The sequence below is a fragment of the Mauremys reevesii genome, linkage group 1, assembly GCF_016161935.1.
Source record: "Mauremys reevesii isolate NIE-2019 linkage group 1, ASM1616193v1, whole genome shotgun sequence".
NCBI classification, from domain to species: Eukaryota; Metazoa; Chordata; order Testudines; family Geoemydidae; genus Mauremys; species Mauremys reevesii.
Window position 1 is genome coordinate 318,927,994 of NC_052623.1, and position 18,509 is coordinate 318,946,502.

The 18,509-nt window shown below is 41.6% G+C and overlaps 1 protein-coding gene and 1 long non-coding RNA gene across 6 annotated transcripts in view; both read right to left on the minus strand.

The window, feature by feature from the left end:
- Positions 1-18,509, minus strand: part of IQUB (IQ motif and ubiquitin domain containing) — a 133,454-nt gene that overhangs the window by 99,311 nt on the left and 15,634 nt on the right. For all 5 annotated transcript variants that reach the window (XM_039510513.1, XM_039510499.1, XM_039510506.1 and 2 more), the window contains 3 exons: positions 18,086-18,261; positions 1,960-2,130; positions 568-744 (listed from right to left, as the gene is read on the minus strand). In XM_039510513.1, the coding sequence (XP_039366447.1) occupies positions 568-744; positions 1,960-2,130; positions 18,086-18,261 (524 nt within the window). The remainder of the gene's footprint in view (positions 1-567; positions 745-1,959; positions 2,131-18,085; positions 18,262-18,509) is intronic.
- On the minus strand, positions 10,051-11,857 carry LOC120388603. The gene is made up of 3 exons (XR_005590616.1): positions 11,783-11,857; positions 11,465-11,528; positions 10,051-10,675 (listed from the first exon to the last, which is right to left on the minus strand). It is a non-coding gene; the product is annotated as an uncharacterized LOC120388603 (long non-coding RNA).

The following is an 18,509-nucleotide window of genomic DNA, read 5'->3' on the forward strand; positions in this document are numbered from 1 at the left end:
AGTCATCTTCCTGCTAACCATTTTGATCAAGTCTCTCTCTTTGAATCTCTCTACTAGTTCCCCATTTGATATTGCATCAATTGTAAGTGTCTTGTCATCACCTTCAAAGTTCTACATAATTCTGCTGCTTCCTACATACCTAAGCTTGCCTTACTTCACTCCCTACAGCTCCTGTGCTCTGCAAATGCTCCCACACAGAGCACCCATTGGTTAGATTCTCCAAAAAAAAAAAAAAAAAGCCTCCATGTCATCTTCTATACTGCTCTCTATATGTGGTATGACCTTCCTGAGCTCATCTGTGAGGCTTCTACCATTTCCACATTTTAGTTCCTCTTGAAGACCCACCCCTGCAGTTCTACCTATGGCCAATCTTACATTAATAATAAGAAAAAAGCATATGATGTTTCCCATTTCCTCTCTCCCATTACCTTGTGCCTGACGGCCCATCCTTAAAACTACGAGTTCCTTGGTAGAAACACTAGTTTTGCTTCTCTGCCTGTAAACACTGAACACATAGTGAGCACTACCATAGACAAATATCATGATTATAATAGAAGAGAGAAATACCTTAAGTACTCTAGCAACCTCAGGGTTAAAGATTGGAGTTTTAATATACTGAAGAAATAATGTGCATATTCTTTTTCTGAGTCCTTCTAGATTGCATTCTTTCACGCCTCGCATCATAAGATCAGCCTCTCTGTCAATTAATTCCACTATTTCATGGGTGAGTTTACACTCGTGTTCCTACAGAAAAACAAATAAAGTTACAATACAGATACTTGCTGATAAGCCACTAGATTTAGAACAAATTGATATTAAAACAAAACATGCAGTATATATTCTATATATCATTTATACTCTAAATGTATGCATTAAAAAGAAGCTTAAACCCTTCTGTGTCTTGGGAAGCATGCCATATAGAATATCCAAAGAAAGGACAGTAGTATATAGCTATGTGTGTGTTATATATAACACCAACAATATCAGCATAATGTTCTGTGGTGAAATCCCTGCAGGTTTGACAGAGAATTATATAGTAGAAAAATATTCTCTTCTGATGCTACCAACCTTCCTCTACCACTATCTCAAAAACACAGAAAGGGAGATGGATGGTGACAGGTAAATGATGCCACTTAAATTCAACCTTTGTTCCTCCAATAAAAATCCTGATTCTACATCAATTCCAGTTTTCCCCAGAATGCAGATTTGATCTGGATCCTTATTATTGTGAAACCAACAAAAAACAATAACTATAAGCTCGTTCAGCAGCAGTTGATTAACCAGCACTATTTCTAGAGCTGTTCTGACTTTGGACCCAAGGCAAAATCCTCACTTTGGCTTCATTAAGATCAGGATCAGGCTCTTCTATTCTATTTAGGTACAAGTACCATCACCAAGGTTGCTGAGTACACCTTCATGATGTTCAAACAAGGAAATTAAAAAAAAAATTGTGTTAATTTTTTCTCTCCACTAAAAAGGGGAGAGGAAATCAATGTTTGTGAGACAGAAAAATTGCAATCCAAACCAAGAGACATTTCATAGCCAAGCTTCTGAAAAGGTATTTCAAATACTGCAGCATAAAAAATAAATGAATAAATAACATTAAAAGTATCTCTCCTGGTTTTATCCAATTACTGTAATTATTAAACTTCATACTAAAACTGTATTAAAATTTAACACAAATTTAACATTACAGTGGAGGGTTATAACTTTAAAATTCCCTTAAGAAATCAATACTTATCAAAGTGATAGTGAAACATGAATTTATAATAAATTGACCTTTCATAATTTAACAAATAGCACTAGTTAGCACACTAGGCTTTCGTTCATGCCATCACATCCTCACAACTGTTTGCCAAGAGAATCCTTGCTGATGTGTCAGCACCAATTAAATGACTATGGCTCTAGGTATGGAACGTATAACCAAAAGCTAAACTTAATGGGAAGACCAAAACGTACCTTCACTGTATGTTTGAGTGTTAACAGCACATCCAGCCTCTCATCTTTTGGGAGGTCTTTCATACTAATGCTGCGGTAAATCTCAAGCAGTTCTCTGGAACGTAGTGTAAACTGTGTATCCATTTCAGTTATTTTACCATCATATGCTTTCCATCTTTTTGGCTCTGCACACTTCAGAAACAATTTGTATCAATCAGAGTTATTTTAATTTGATCAACAGCTGAAAAAGTACATTGTGTTACAAAATGTCTTTCCTTAATAAACAAGGACTCAGCTTTAACACTTATCTAATACAGAAGGCTCTTTCTACCATCAATATATCCACAATATGTATTGTACCCTAGAGTAAAGTTTCAATATTATATGACTTGTAAAAAAAAAAAAAAAAAAAAAAAGCAGGCCATAATAATTCAGACTTACAACATACTAAAAATAAAGGACATTCTCCCACAGAGAAATGGTTTGTTAGTTTAAAATGAACTTACTGAAAGTGGTACTGGAATACACGCTCAAGATCTGATCCTGCAGTCATTAATCAGGCAAAACTGCCACTAAAGTTAATGGGAGAACTGCCCGTAAGGACGGCAGGCTTAAGCCCTTAAAACCTATTGTGCTGTGGAATATTTTCTGGGAGATGTTATTTAAGATGAAATAGTATCACTGGGTTGTAAAAATGGCCAGTTTACATATATATTGGGTCCAAGCAATCATAGAATCAAAGAATATCAGGGTTGGAAGGGACCTCAGGAGGTCATCTAGTCCAACCCCCTGCTCAAAGCAGGACCAATCCCCAACTAAATCATCCCAGCCGGGGCTTTGTCAAGCCTGACCTTAAAAACCTCTAAGGAAGGAGATTCCATCACCTCCCTAGATAACCCATTCCAGTGCTTCACCACCCTCCTAGTGAAAAAGTTTTTCCCAATATCCAACCTAAACCTCCCCCACTGCAACTTGAGACCATTACTCCTTGTTCTGTCATCTACCACCACTGAGAACAGTCTAGATCCATCCTCTTTGGAACTGCCTTTCAGGTAGTTGAAAGCAGCTATCAAATTCCCACTCATTCTTCTTTCCTGCAGACTAAACAATCCCAGTTCCCTCAGCCTCTTCTCATAAATCATGTGCTCCAGCCCCCTAATCATTTTTGTTGCCCTCCGCTGGACTCTCTTCAATTTTTCCACATCCTTCTTGTAGTGAGGGGCCCAAAACTGGACACAGTACTACAGATGCGGCCTCACCAATGCCGAATAGAAAAACACGTCCCTCGATCTGCTGGCAATGCCCCTACTTATACAGCCCAAAATGCTGTTAGCCTTCTTGGCAGCAAGGGCACACTATTGACTCATATCCAGCTTCTCGTCCACTGTAACTCCTAGGTTCTTTTCTGCAGAACTGCTGCCTAGCCACTCAGTCCCTAGTTTCTTAGTAGTGCATGGGATTCTTCTGTCCTAAGTGCAGGACTCTGCACTTGTCCTGGCTGAACCTCATCAGATTTCTTTTGGCCCAATCCTGCAATTTGTCTAGGTCCCTCTGTAACCTATCCCTACCCTCCAGCGTATCTACCACTCCTCCCAGTTTAGTGTCATCTGCAAACTTGCTGAGGGTGCAGTCCACGCCATCCTCTGGATCATTAATGAATATATTGAACAAAACCAGCCCCAGGACCGACCCTTGGGGCACTCCGCTTGATACCGGCTGCCAACTACACATGGAGGCATTGATCACTGCTTGTTGAGCCCGACAATCTAGCCAGCTTTCCATCCACCTTATAGTCCATTCATCCAGCCCATACTTCTTCAACTTGCCGTCGAGAATACTGTGGGAGACCGTATTAAAAGCTTTGCTAAAGTCAAGGAATAACACATCCACTGCTTTCCCCTCATCCACAGAGCCAGTTATCTCACCATAGCAGGCAATTAGGTTAATCAAGCATGACTTGCCCTTGGTGAATCTATGCTGACTGTTCTTGATCACTTTCCTCTCCTCTAAGTGCATCATAATTGATTCCTTGAGGACCTGCTCCATGATTTTCCCAGGGACTGAGGTGAGGCTGACTGGCCTGTAGTTTCCCAGATCCTCCTTCTTCCCTTTTTTAAAGATGGGCACTACATTAGCCTTTTTCCAGTCATCCAGGACCTCCCCCGATCGCCATGAGTTTTCAACGATAAAGGCCAATGGCTCTGCAATCACACCCTCAGATGCAGTCCAGCTTTTCTAAATAGTCCTGAACCACTTCTTTCTCCACAGAGGGTTGGTCACCTCTTCCTCATGCTGTGCTGCCTAGTGCAGTAGTCTGGGAGCTGACCTTGTTCGTGAAGACAGAGGCAAAAAAAGCATTGAGTACATTAGCTTTTTCCACATCCTCTGTCACTAGGTTGCCTCCCTCATCCAGTAAGGGGCCCACACTTTCCTTGACTTTCTTCTTGTTGCTAACATACCTGAAGAAACCCTTCTTGTTACTCTTAACATCTCTTGCTAGCTGCAACTCCAAGTGTGATTTAGCCTTCCTGATTTCACTCCTGCATGCCTGCGCAATATTTTTATACTCCTCCCTGGTCATTTGTCCAATCTTCCACTTCTTGTAAGCTTCTTTTTTGTGTTTAAGATCAGTAAGGATTTTACTGTTAAGCCAAGCTGGTCGCCTACCATATTTACTATTCTTTCTACACATCGGGATGGTTTGTTCCTGCAACCTCAATAACGATTCTTTAAAATACAGCCAGCTCTCCTGGACTCCTTTCCCCCTCATGTTATTCTCCCAGGGGATCCTGCCCATCAGTTCCCTGAGGTAGTCAAAGTCTGCTTTTCTGAAGTCCAGGGTCCATATTTTGCTGCTCTCCTTTCTTCCTTGTGTCAGGATTCTGAACTCATGGTCACTGCCTCCCAGGTTCCCATCCAGGTTCCCATCCACTTTTGCTTCCCCTACTAATTCTTCCCTGTTTGTGAGCAGCAGGCCAAGAAGAGCTCTGTCCCTAGTTGGTTTCTCCAACACTTGCACCAGGAAATTGTCCCCTACACTTTCCAAAAACTTCCTGGATTGTCTGTACACCGCTGTATTGCTCTCCCAGCAGATATCGAGGTGATTGAAGTCCCTCATGAGAACCATGGTCTGTGATCTAGTAACTTCTGTTAGTTGCCAGAAGAAAGCCTCGTCCACCTCATCCCCCTGGTCTGGTGGTCTATAGCAGACTCCCACCATGACATCACCCTTGTTGCTCACACTTCTAAACTTAATCCAGAGACTCTCAGGTTTTTCTGCAGTGTCAAACTGGAGCTCTGAGCAGTCGTACTGCTCTCTTACATACAGTCAATCAGTCAAGCATTTATAATTCTGATAACATTAGTTCTTGGCATTTTTTGTCTTTCCATTCATAAATTTGAAGAAGATCAAGCCCTATAATAGGTGTTGCTATTGCTGGACCTCAAGTTCTCTGTCTCCTAGATCCAAGTGTGTTAGTGCCACTTTCACATTTCAAGAGAATAAGAGTATGGGTATGTCTACACAGCAATGTAAGCCTAGAGTTAGTGGGACTTGAGTCAGCTGACCTGTGTCAAGGAACCTTGGGCTTGAGCACCTACATTGCATTTTAAGAGTAGGTTAAGAATTTTCTGACCCATGCTGAAACCTAAGGCTCTGGCATCCACACTGCAGTGCACAGACGTGAGTCAAAGTAACTGTCCCACACTGCCTGGTGCCCTTGCACCTACCAATGTCACTGCTCTAGCCTTAGGAAGGTGGTGCACTGGGGAAAAACTCCACTGCCCACTCCGCACGTTATAGGAAATTTGAACTGCCTGCCAACACAACCTGCCGAGCAATCCTTGTGTTCTGTCTCTGCCAGCTACCAGAGCCAGCCATGTGGAGGAGGCGCCTGTTCATGAACTGCTCTTGCTTGTGCTTTTACTTCTGTGTCAGGAAACTGGCAACGCATCTGCAAGGTGCTGATGGACATTTCAGTGGCATTTTCCGTCTCACTAAAGGTCCCTGATGGATCTGTAGGAGGAGGCGGTGGCAGAGGAGAACGCTGGTATTGTAGACTCTCACTGGCAGAAGCTGCTCAGTATAATTGGCATAGCTACTGATACCCCCTATGTAGACTGCTGCTTCTAGTGCAGGGCCACAAGCACAGACTAGTGAGACCACATTGTCATGCAGACGTGGGATAACCAGCACTGGAACCAGAACTTCTGCATTAAGAAAGCTACATTTCTGGAGCTTTGTGAGCAGCTTGCCTCCACCCTCCAAAAGAGACACACACGAGGTCACCCTGGCCAGTATAGAAGTAGGTTGCTATAACTGTATGGAAGCTGGCTAGCCTGCTACAGGTCCATTGCCAACCAGTTTGGGGTTGGAAAGTCGATTATCAATACAGTGGTGGCAAAGATAACTGAAGCAATCAGGTGTGTGGTTTACCCCAAGGTGGTGGGCATTAAAGATATTCCAGAGGTAACTGCTGGCTTTGAAAGAATGGGGTTTGCTAACTTTGGTAGTGACACTGATGGGACTCATGTGCCCATAGTTTACCTCCTCAAGGAGCAACGAGTACATAAACCACAAAGGGTACTACTCCATTGTTATGCAAGCACTAGTGGACCACAGCGGCAGATTTATGAGTGTCAATGTGGTCTGTACAGGAAAAGTTCAGAATGCCAGACTTTTTCATCACTCAGGAGTCTACATTCATGGACAGACTGGGATACTAGTGCCACCAAATGACATTGACATAAACAATGTTACTGTTCCCACTGTTATTTTGGGGGATCCTGTGCACCCTCTTTTGCCTTGGCTTCCAAAACTGTACCCTGATTTCAGAGATCCTGGCAAAAAAAAAAAAGGTTTAATTACACTCTCAGCAGGTATAGAATGGTTGTTGTATATCCTTTTGGCACATTAATATCACATTGGAGGTGTTTACAAACCCATTTGGATGCCAGTGCAATTAATGCTTGTGACAGTCTATACTATTATGGTCACCACTTTTAAAGGCTATGATAAGTTTTGTACAAAGTATGTCTTGTGAAGTATCATTTGAAAAGTCATAATCTGCTGAGTATATCAACATTGTATAGGAAGTTATAATATTCTACTATATATCATTGTTAACATGCTCCAAGGGCCAGATAAGCAGGTCCAAACCAATTTTTCAGAGACAAGGACTCCCTGGTATCCCAGCCAGGTGTTAAAGAGCAATCATCGGCTTAAGCAGCCATTCTTCAGCACCAGAAAGGTGTAAACAAGAAATTTACATTTAATCTCAAAGACTGTTTATACCTCACATAACAAGACCCTGTTTGTCTGCACCCCAGTGGGGGGTAATCCTCAAAGAGGAGAGAGGGTATAAGAATGAGAGACAATGGCCTCCACCTCACCTCTCCTCCTTCCATGTCTCTGCTCATGACATCTATGACTCTCAAATAACTGAAATAAGGAGGAAGTGGTCCCAGGCTGAAAGGAGATGCAGACTGTGAAATCTGTAACAGTTTATGATGAGACAAAACCTTTGCTTCTAAATTCACTTAGCTTGTTAAATTAGATATTAGTTTGTGTATTACTCTTTTATTTACTTTAGTAACCAATCCTGACTTTTAAGCATTATCACTTATAATCACTTAAAATCTATCTTTCTGTAGTTAAACTTATCTTGTTTTATCCTAACCACTAAATTTGGATTAGAGTGTGTGGGAAACTCCATCTGTGATACCAAGGCTGGTGCAGATATAATTTTCCTTTGCTGAAATGACGGACTTACCATGAGTTTGTATTGTCCAGGAGGGTACTATGCAGTACAAGATGCACATTTCTGGTGTCAAGACTGGGGCAAAGAACATGCGGGAGTCATCCTGTATGTAATTCATGAGTGGCTGGTCAGAGTGCTTGTGTTTAGCTGTGGGTGAATTTACATGCTAAAGGCTATAAGCAGGCCAGTAGCGGATGTTCTGACAGCAAAGCAGTGTAAAAAGCATGCTAGGCTAGATAATTAAGGGCACATAGTTGTTCAACAGTCCAGATTGTACCCTGGGGAATGTCACAATGCTATCCAAATTACTCTGCGGTGCTCTTCACAGCCTTTGTGAAGCCAGAAGTGTGCCATTTCCCCCTGAATGGACCTATGACAGTGAGGGGATGCTGAACTGGTACCCTCAGCCAGAAAATGCAGCTACCACCGCGGGAGCTGGTTGTACCCAGGCAGCAGAAGTAAGGGATACTTTGTGTGCTCACATTATGGACTTGCATGGCCCAGTGGAAGAGGGGGAATAGTACTTGTATGAATGTGTTTTTTTGTGAGGGAACAATTGGCTCATTGGAGGGGCAGTGCATGGGAGAGGGACAGTCTTGATGCCATGCAATATAAGTCACAAGGACATGAGGAAGATGAGGAAAAATGAAATTGTATGTGGTTCGGGGATTCATCACCACAGTGAAAGCCACGAGCCTGTGAGTTTTAATCCCAGCTCTACCACTAACTGCTATGAAGTGTTGAGCAAATCACTTAGCCTCTCTGTGACTCGGTTTCTCTCTCTGTTAAATAAGGATATTCATACTTTCCTATCTGCAGAGCAGGGTTCTATGATTTAATTAGTGTTTAGACAGCATTTTAAATGGGTAAGGCAGTAAAAACTTCTTACTGCTTACTGCACATGAGTGCTAGGAGGATAAATTCATGACATTTGTGAGGCACTCTGATAGTATGGCAATAGGGGCCATACAAATGTGATTAGTGCATATTAGGAACTAAAAGCCTGTAAAGTTTTATTTTATGAAACAGTTTAATTTTCAAGTTATGTAAGCACAAAAAAGCAAAAATAATTGAAAATAGGACTTTATAATTGCAAATTTGACCGATTCTTAACTATATCATCACTAGGTATGGAACTATAATTAAAAGAGGTATTGTATGGGGCTATAATTAAATGAAGTACAGCTAACTGGAACTGATGGTCTGGAGCCAAAATTGATTAAGAAATCTGAAACGAAACAGGACAGGTTCTATAATGAAATCCTAAATCTTAGAGCTGGTAAACTCCTGCAAAACTGGAAACAAGCAATTTTTACTCTACCATGACAGAAGGTTTATTACTTTGTTTTGTCATGCATGCATGGTACGACAAATCCTTTAAAAATGTTAGCCTGTATCATTAGACTCCAATGCCAAAAAAGCAGTCAGTTCTCTAATATTACACCAAGACCAGTTGGTATATGCATTCAATTTTTGGCCACCTCCCCCCCCCCCCCCCAGTTAAAAACTTGACCTTTGGCTCTCCTAGTTTGAGACTTGTGTCAGGAAGAGTTAAAGTGCAAGGTTCACTTTGAGAAATGCTGATTACAGCTAGCTGAGACAAATTTACAAAACACTTAAGTGATCTAGCAGTTTTATACAGTGCAGAAGGTCTCCAAAATCCGGTCACCAAATCTACCACAGCAGGGTTAGAAAGTATGAAAATCTTGGTATAAATCTGTCATTTTGGAATTTCTAATGATATTGTAAAATGGTACTATAAAAATGAAATGATGCACCTAAATGTAACATGCAGCTCCTCACTGAAGAAATATTAATGTCAGCAGTATGAAAAGCAAGATTGCCAGTGCTTGAGAATGAATCTCAAGATCGCTGATTTCAGGCTTGTTTTCATGTACTCAAGATTGATGCAAGAAATTTAAAACTTCCTGATTTTTTTCTAGCTCTCTCCTGCCTTTTAGTTTGCTGGCAGCAATGTGGAATTTGCAATAATCCCTGTTATCTGAATTGCTTCAGAAAGCAGGACTACTGTAATTGCACTCTGCTGCCAGCACATAAAAGCAAAGCGGAGCATCAGAGGAGAGCAATACAAGAACACAGGCATGAAGAGACAAAAGAAAAGAAAAGGGAGACAACATAGAATGGGTGCAGAAAAGGGGGTTGACAAACAGTACAAAGCCTGAAAACTATGAACACCATGAGCAACAGTAAATAACAATAGTCATATAGCTCCTCCCTGAAGCACTCTCATGGGTATATTATTTTTATTGCTGTAAGGTATTACCTTTTTAAAACACATACATATACAACAAACGAAGTCCAATTTAAAAAGAGAGAGAATGGATTTGGAAGGGAAGGTAATAAATAGAAGGCCAAGAGTGGTCATTCTAAAAATACATTAGTCTCTAAGGACTCCTCGTTGTTTTTATTAAAAGCACTGTAACAATTAAAATTTAGAAGCAGGAAGGGATGAAATGAGAAATATTTCGCAGGGGAGCAAGTTTCACACCCAAGACTATTGCAACAAAAGTGCAGTCGCCTGTAAACTTCAAATATGATGGTGTGATCTTTAAATGGCAAGTGGGGTGCAACTGCGGTTACACGTCAGTACAAGGTTCAAGCACCAGGCCTATAATGCAGTCAGGCCTAGTCCATGAGAGGCAGACAAATTAAAAAAAACCCACATAGCAGTATCATAAGAACACTGTAGTTAACAGTGCTACTGAATTGGGAATAAGCAAAAAAGATGGAGAAGCCCAAGTGACAGCCCTACAAAGAAGGAATTAAAATAATCAAGCCCAATGTTCACAAGGGCATTTATTACTGTTGTTAGGTTATCATAGAGACAATGTGGGTGAAGTAATAACTTTTATTTGACCAACTTCTGTTGATGAGAGGGACAAGCTTTCGTGCTTACACAGAGCTCTTCATCAGGACACTTTGGTTATCGTGACATAAATATGTAACCTGCACAAATTCTGAAATTAAAGAAAGAAGCATTTCTGTATCATATCAAATGCATGGCTTTCCACAGAAAGAGCACAATCGACACTGATGCCAACATTCTAAACTCAGTCACTTCCTCTCAAGGAATTCCCTCAACAAGTGAGGACACAAAAGAACAACCGTTTCTACAAAACAGCAAGACTGGTATTCCCAGTCTAAGGAGGAGAAGCATTCAGCTGGTAATATCAATCATTTTCCCAGAGCAGAAACTAAAGCTGCAGGGTCAAGAGACATCCAGTTTTGTATGATTAGCAAAACAAGAATATTCTAACCCTTTGTTCAGGGATCATCTCATCAACAACATGAATACCTGGAGTAAAACCATTTTTCAATATGGCCATTCTGTGGGCACTCTCCTCAACCTGCTAAAGAAACGTCTACACTACACACTCAGTCCAGGTCTATGGTACCTGGGCTGGGGGACTTGGTGTTTCCAAGCCCATGTTTGAGCATCCACATTGCATTGCAAACCTGGGTTTACAATTGCTGGACCCAGGGGTTTCACAGTTGTGCTAATGCATCCATATTGCACTACACAGACCTTTGGGTCTGTGGCCTGACTTGTGTCCACACTGCAAAATGACAGGGCTTGGACATGAGCCATAGCAGGAGTGGGGCTCTGATCCACCCCCCTAGCAGGGTCTTAGGACCTGGGGCGTGAATGCTTGCTGGCACAAGTCAGACCGATTTGTGTGTGGACGGAAGAGGCGTTGGGTCTCAAACCTGAATCAAAGCCCATGCTTAGTGTACAGCATACATACCTTAAATAAACTCAAGGAATTATTCTTCCAGGAAATCCTGTGCTTTGACTGATCTGAACAATATCTGTGGGAACACCAATATCAGTGTTGACACAAGATCAGAGAACTCAGTCATGAAATTCCCTATTAGATATGATGTGGCCCACACACCAGCAGAACCATAAACTTTTATCTTGCATCATGGCCATAGGAGAAGATAAGAGATGGCCAGACGTTCAAATAACCTACTGCAGATACTGGTTTATCTCATGCATTTCCACAGTTACACTGCACCTCCCTTTCATTCACCATGAGGTAGGTAAAGCATTCAATATCTACCTGGAACCAGCCATGCCAAACTGGACCTCTGCATCATCAGCCAACCAGATTTCAGTGATCCACACCAATGTCTGGATAACATTCTACACAACGATCAAGAAGTAAAGTGAAGTTATTCAAAACAGACCTAACATTATCCATTCAAAAACTCATGCAGGAAGAGCCTTTGCTACCTGTTTCACTCTAGCCACATGAATTCTTCACAATCTGAGTCAAAGTTATTTGCCAGGAAAAACTTTTGCCATCCTTGAGACTCACCTGCTAACTCCCTTACCCACGTCATTTTCCCCACAAGGAAACCTTTCATCTACCCCAATACTAAAAACACAAAAGGCAGGAATTCTGACTCTCATTACCTCAGTGTCTGATAAAAGGGAAATTACGATGAAGAAAACTCATACCCCCAAACATTCCAAACAAAAGAAAAACCACAAAAAATAATACAAAAGTGGGGGACAACTCACTAATTCTTCACTTAAAACATCAAAAACCAAAGACGACTTTGCCATAGACTCGCAATATAGAAATTAAAACAAAAAGTTATTCATAAACTCAAACAAACATAAAGATTTTCCAGAAACATAACCATTTGGGGGGAAGAGGGAAAAAGGAACAAACAGGTAATGGGAAATAAAATGCATTTGCTGACCTCAGCTCCCTACTCCCTGCCACAAATCAGGGTACTCTGAAGGAATAGCCTTTTTCTTTGCTCTCCTGAGTTAACCATGGAGCTCCTGGGCATACAAGTAGAAACTAAAATACACAAGATGATATTTGAGAACAATCTCCTTACACTTAAAAAAAGAGGGGTTTGCAAGGAGGAGACTATAATGGGTTTAGACTGAAAGCCTACATTCCAAGGTGGCTGTAAACTCTGCTGGGGAAGCAGTGTACTATTTCATTAGAGAGCCACTGTCAGAGCACTAAATAGACTTAACATTAAAAAGCAGAAGTAATATAGATCACTCATTTTTTTAGCCGTATTAATGCTCAGAGAGGGGACTGAAAGGGTAAAAACTCAAGCTTTTGATACCAATTCCATGATTTTACTTAGCAACTATCCTGATTTTTGCACTCTTGAAAAAGAGCAATATTGAGTGAGCCTACAGCATACACCAATGTAGCAAAGTTATAGACTCACCTACTAATTCCCATCAACATTTCAAATTAGCTGTTCATAATGAGAAAGGTCAAATATATTATCTAATCAGTATCAGCTGAGCAGTTCTCTTGCTTCAGCTCATAAATGTTAACTTGAGTACTCAACAGAATTCTACGTTCAGCAAAAAAAGGAGACATTGAATAGCATGAAGTATTTGCTTCATACAATATTGCTATGCTTTGTTTTCAATTAAAGATGTTAAACTGCAACCAACATTCAAACATTTGAAAGTTATATTGAAATACTTCTGTTTTGTAGGAGGCTAGTAACATCTGAAAGTGGATAAATTAACTCAACATATTACTATTTCTTTTGAGTTCGGCCCCTTGCTGGCCCTTTCCTGCAGCCCAACCCCCCGTCCCAGCCCTTAACCCCCCTCCGCATCCAAACTCCCTCCCAGAGCCTGCACCTCCCCTTGCACGCCATCCCCTTGCCCCAGCTATGAGCCCCCCCACTGCACTATGAACCCCTTGGCCCCAGCCCAGAGGCCCCTCCTGCACCCTAAACCCCTCATCTCCGGCCCCATCACAGAGTTTGCACCCCCAGCTGGAGTCCTCACTTCCTCCCACATCCCAACCTCGTGCCCCAGCCTCGTGAAAGTGAGTGAGGGTGGGGGAGAACGAGTGATGGAGGGAGGGAGGATGGAATGAGCAGGGGGCGGGGCCTTGGAGAAGGGGCGGGTCAGAGCAGGGCCTCAGGGAATGGGCAGGGCAGGGGGTGGGACAAGGGTGTTTGGTTTTGTTCGATTAGGAAGTTGGTAACCCTATTTCTATTTAAGGGGAAGATTAGGTCTTCACCACCTCTAAAGTCTTACACTGGATAAAAACTGACGACGACAAACTCTGGGCCAGATTTTCAGCTAATGTAAATCAGCATATGTCTGCTGAAGTCAAAGTATGTAGAGTTACTCTATCTGAGAATCTGGCTTTCTGATTCCTAGGCCCACATTATCAACACATGGATCATGGAAGCACAGGCACAAAAATGCAAGCGGTTACATAAGTAAACCAGCAACTAGACTCACATCCAGATAATTAAGAGCCTGACTTCCCTTTTGCCCACACAGCTGTCTGTGCAACCAAAGTACATAAGTGTGTAAAAGCAGCCATTATAGGCGCCAACTTTCCCTCTGCCCCACCTCTGGCCCTGCCCCTGCCCGCCCTTGTCCCACCCCCATCCCAACCCTTCTCCAAAGTCCCCGCCTGACCCCGCCTTTTCTCACCCCATCCCCACCCCCTTCCCACCACCATTCCACCCTCTTTCCCCAAATCCCCACCCCTGCCCTGCCTCTTCTCCGCCTCCTCCCCTGAGCGTGCCACATCCCTGTTCCTCCCCCTCTCTCCCAGAAAGTCCTAAGTGCCGCCAAACAGCTGTTAGGCGGTGGGGGCGGGGGGGCGGGAAGCACTGGGAAGGAGGGGGAGGAGCGGGGATGAGGCATGCTGGGGAGGGGAGAAGAAGGGGAACTTGGCTGCTGGTGGGCGCGGAGCACCCGCTAATTTTTCCCCGTGGGTGCTCCAGCCCCGGAGCACCCACAGAGTCGGCACCTATGGCAGCCATGCAATTATGCATGCATTTCTTCATATGTAAGAAGGCTTCTATCTTTGGAAAAATTGGTTCTCAAAATCTAGAGCTGGTCATGGAAAATGGCACTAAGGCCCTGTCTTTTACTGAACTCTTCAAATCTTGATTTAAATCAAGCTACAGAGAATCCACCATCTACTTTAGTTCAAACCAGCAATTGAACTAGGCCCCAGGCTGCAAAGGAAAACAAACAAAAAAAAACCCCAGGGTCTCTGCCAATCTTACCTGGGGGGGGGGGGGATTCCTTCCTGACCCCAAATATGGAGATCAGTTAGACTCTGAACATTTGAGACCCACCAGCCAGATGCCTGGGAAAGAATTCTCTGTAGTAACTAAGAGCCTTCCCCATCTAATGTCCCATCTACCATTTAATGAAATCTTTAGATTTACTGCACTTGGACTCACTGTCGGCTTGGTCTTAAAAAATAATGTAAGAATTCCTCTAGTTAAGTAAAAGTACAAGTACATTGTTTCTGATAATGCAAGCAACAAAACCAAGGAGAATTTTATAATGTCACATTTGGAGACCAATGCTGATCAAAAATCTGTATGTTTTCCAGCAAATTCTTTATTTTTATCTTTTCAATAAGCTTCACATATAACAAATGCCAAATAAATCTGTCTGATAGTGTTAGATTTCACAAACACCATATTATGTAAATTTACATAAAGTATCAATAGTAGCCACATAAAAGAATTGTAAGATAAAATTTACCCCAAAGCTTTAGCAGCAAATGTTGTATTAAAAAAAAATTAAGATTAATGACATTTCTCTCTCTCTCCTTGATTTCTTTGTTGTACTTCCCCGCTTTTATATTCTTGTATCAGTGTTCCCCGTAAGTAGGTTTCTAACAAACTAATTTTTTTGTAATGTTAAATCATTTTTTAGGTTTTCCATTTATTTTCTTTCACCTGTTCTCTCTCAGATTCTCTCTTCTGATTCTGTCTCGCCTTTCATATTATTTTTCTCTTTCCTGTCTACATCTTCTATCAGTATGGTTTATTATACATTTTAAATATCTTTTTGTTCCTTCTTCTCATCTCTTCATTTGTTGAAAATCTACTAAAAATCATCCTCTCCCTTTTCACATTTTCTCTCCTTACCACATCCACTTCTTAGGTAACCTCTGCTAAGTTTCAAAAGGCCTTCACTTGGCCCAAACATGCTCTCCTGTTCCCATAACAGGGCTGAGGTCATCCCGAAGAATCTCTTCTCCACTTGCCTCAAATTGACAGGGTCAGAAAAACACTAAAGAGTGTCTGCCAACTTCATGCAGTATTATGGTTGTCACACTACTACCTTAGTACTTCTGTGTGCTTCACAGCTGATTAAGCTTTTCTGATCCATTTGTAGAAAGCAACAGAATATTACTACATCTCTTAGCTAAGAGTAATGAATATTTCTAAGCGCTTCATGCTGAGCCTTAACATTAACTTATCTTTATGTCATCTCTGTTAGGTATCATCCCCATTTTACAAATGAGAAAACTGAGGCACAGAATGGTTAAGTTACCTTCCTAAAGTCAGACAGGAATAAAATCCAGGGATGAAAACCTGCCCCCACTGAAGTCAGTGAGAGTTTTGACACTGAGTTCAATGAGGTCAAGATGTCACCCAAGCTCTCCTGACTTTCTGTCCTGTGCACTGAACCACAAGTAAATCCTTCCTTCCAACTAAGAGGCAGGAATGTCTGGCAGCTGCAGCCTGTGCTGCATTGGGAACCACTATTATGTCTGGTTCCTGCAGAATAAAATGTTTAGAGCGAAGAACAGCTAACAAGTCATTCTTCTCCTGAGCCAAAATTCCAAGGTAATCTGTGGTTGCAAAGAGTTATTAGTTACTACAAGAAGTCTTACAGATACTGTGAACAGCTCAGAACCAAGTATCTTATATGAAGGAAATTTGTTTTTTATTTAGTTAACCAGCATGATGGGAACTTAAGTGAAGAGAAAAAGGAGACATAGCTATATAATACATTTGCTGATTGTTAAATGCATCCAATAGTCATTTTTGAAAAAAAAGTGTATAGGTCACTTTGGAGTTTCGAATTCCATTATCAACCTTGTTTTTGAGGAATTTATAATTTTGTCATTTTAATTTGCTTGATGCTGAAATTTGCCATTCAGCGCCCCACTCCAGAAAAAAAATGTATTTGTTCCTCCCCACCAAACATTTCATTTAAATTGGTTTGGCCAGTTCTTTGTAGGGTTGTCAACTTTCTATTTTCTGAAAACAGGGTACTACAGCAGGAGTGCCAGAACCTTCCCCTGCCCCACCTCTTCCCCCACGAGGCCCTGCCACCTGCTTCACCTCTTCTCTTGAGGCTCTGCCCCTTCTCCGCCTCTTCACCCAGCCCCCACCTCCTACTTGCTTCTCTCCCCCCCCAATACTTCCTCATCACTCGATCCTCTCCATCTCCCTCCCCCATCTGGGCTCCCTCTGCTCTGGGGCTGAGCTTGGAGCTGCAGCCCCTGACTTGGAGCCTGCCTGCCCATGAGATGCAGGTAGGAGGTGGCCCTGTCTGAGCACACCTGCAGTAACTGAACTTTTGGTGTCCCTACACCTGACTGGACACTGTACAGGTCCCCTTTCGACTGGACTTTCTGGTTGAAAACCGGACAACCTTTGTTCTTTGTTTTATGCTACACACACACACACACACACACACACACACACACACACACACACACACACACACACACACACACACACACACACACACACACACACACACACACACACACACACACACACACACACACACACACACACACACACACACACACACACTTTAGAGGCACCTAAGGCATGTTTTGACAAAATGCAGTAACTGATTTTTCAAGATACACAGTAGCTCATACAGTATATCAGAGGACAGGATCAACCACTTATTCATTAGTTTTGATTAGTGACACTGGGTATTTTGGAGAGAGAAATTAATTGGCAGAGTTATTTAAAGTTTAAAAAAAGACAATGCATTTAAAAAGTAACTACTTTTCATGTATGGGTTCCTACATGATAATAACTTATACTGTACTGTGCAAAAACTAAAATAGCACACATTATCCTGACATACTGTGTCAGTTCTAAAATTATATGCATTCTGTTAGGGCCTGACCTTGTATCACTGATGTCTAAGAGCAGAATTAGGTCCTTTATGCAGAATATTCTTATAGGGCAAAATTCATCAACTCAGAGTTAATGTCATTATTATACTATACTTATATCTTGCTGTGCATAGAGTGAAGCACAGATGGTAGGTTACATGATACATTGTTCTCATATCTCTTCAAATAACTAGATAAGTTATGAAGTAAGTGGCAGCTTGAACTCTGTGCTTGAGAAAAATGAAGTGTTCATTAAATTGTACCAACATGAATAAAGACTTAAAAACTAACTAATGAGGCAATTCTATTCTCTGACAAACATGTAAATGTCTGCACTATGCATAACTGGTCAAGCTAATTACAGTGGTTTACTTTTGTGTCCTAGTTTGTAAATGATATTAGGTTTTTGAACTTTGGGTACATTCATGTTCAGATTGCAATTACTTCACTGACCTTATCCAAAAAGAACAGTATTGTTTTTTGCTGGTTCTCTTCATCTGCATTTAGTTTGTGTCTCCCAATGGAAGCAATCAGCTGTGTCTCTTGTTCTAGAAGTGCACAGAGGGCTGCCTTTCTTTCTGCTCCAGCAAGAGTGCTGTTAATGCGCTCAATCTCCTCCTGCCTCCATACTATATTCATTAGAAAAAATATGGATTTTAAAACTTCTAAAAGTTTACGAGCTGGACATTTTTGCTTTCACATTCTGTCAATATGTATTTATTTTTCAATGTTTAATGCCAAACTTTCAGTTTCCTAACAAATGACTTGCACATTTTAAAGTTAGTTATGCACATTTTTCATGCAAATTAAACAGCATAGAGATGGATCAAATTATGATATAGATATGCTATACATTCATCTCCCCAGAGCTGCCACC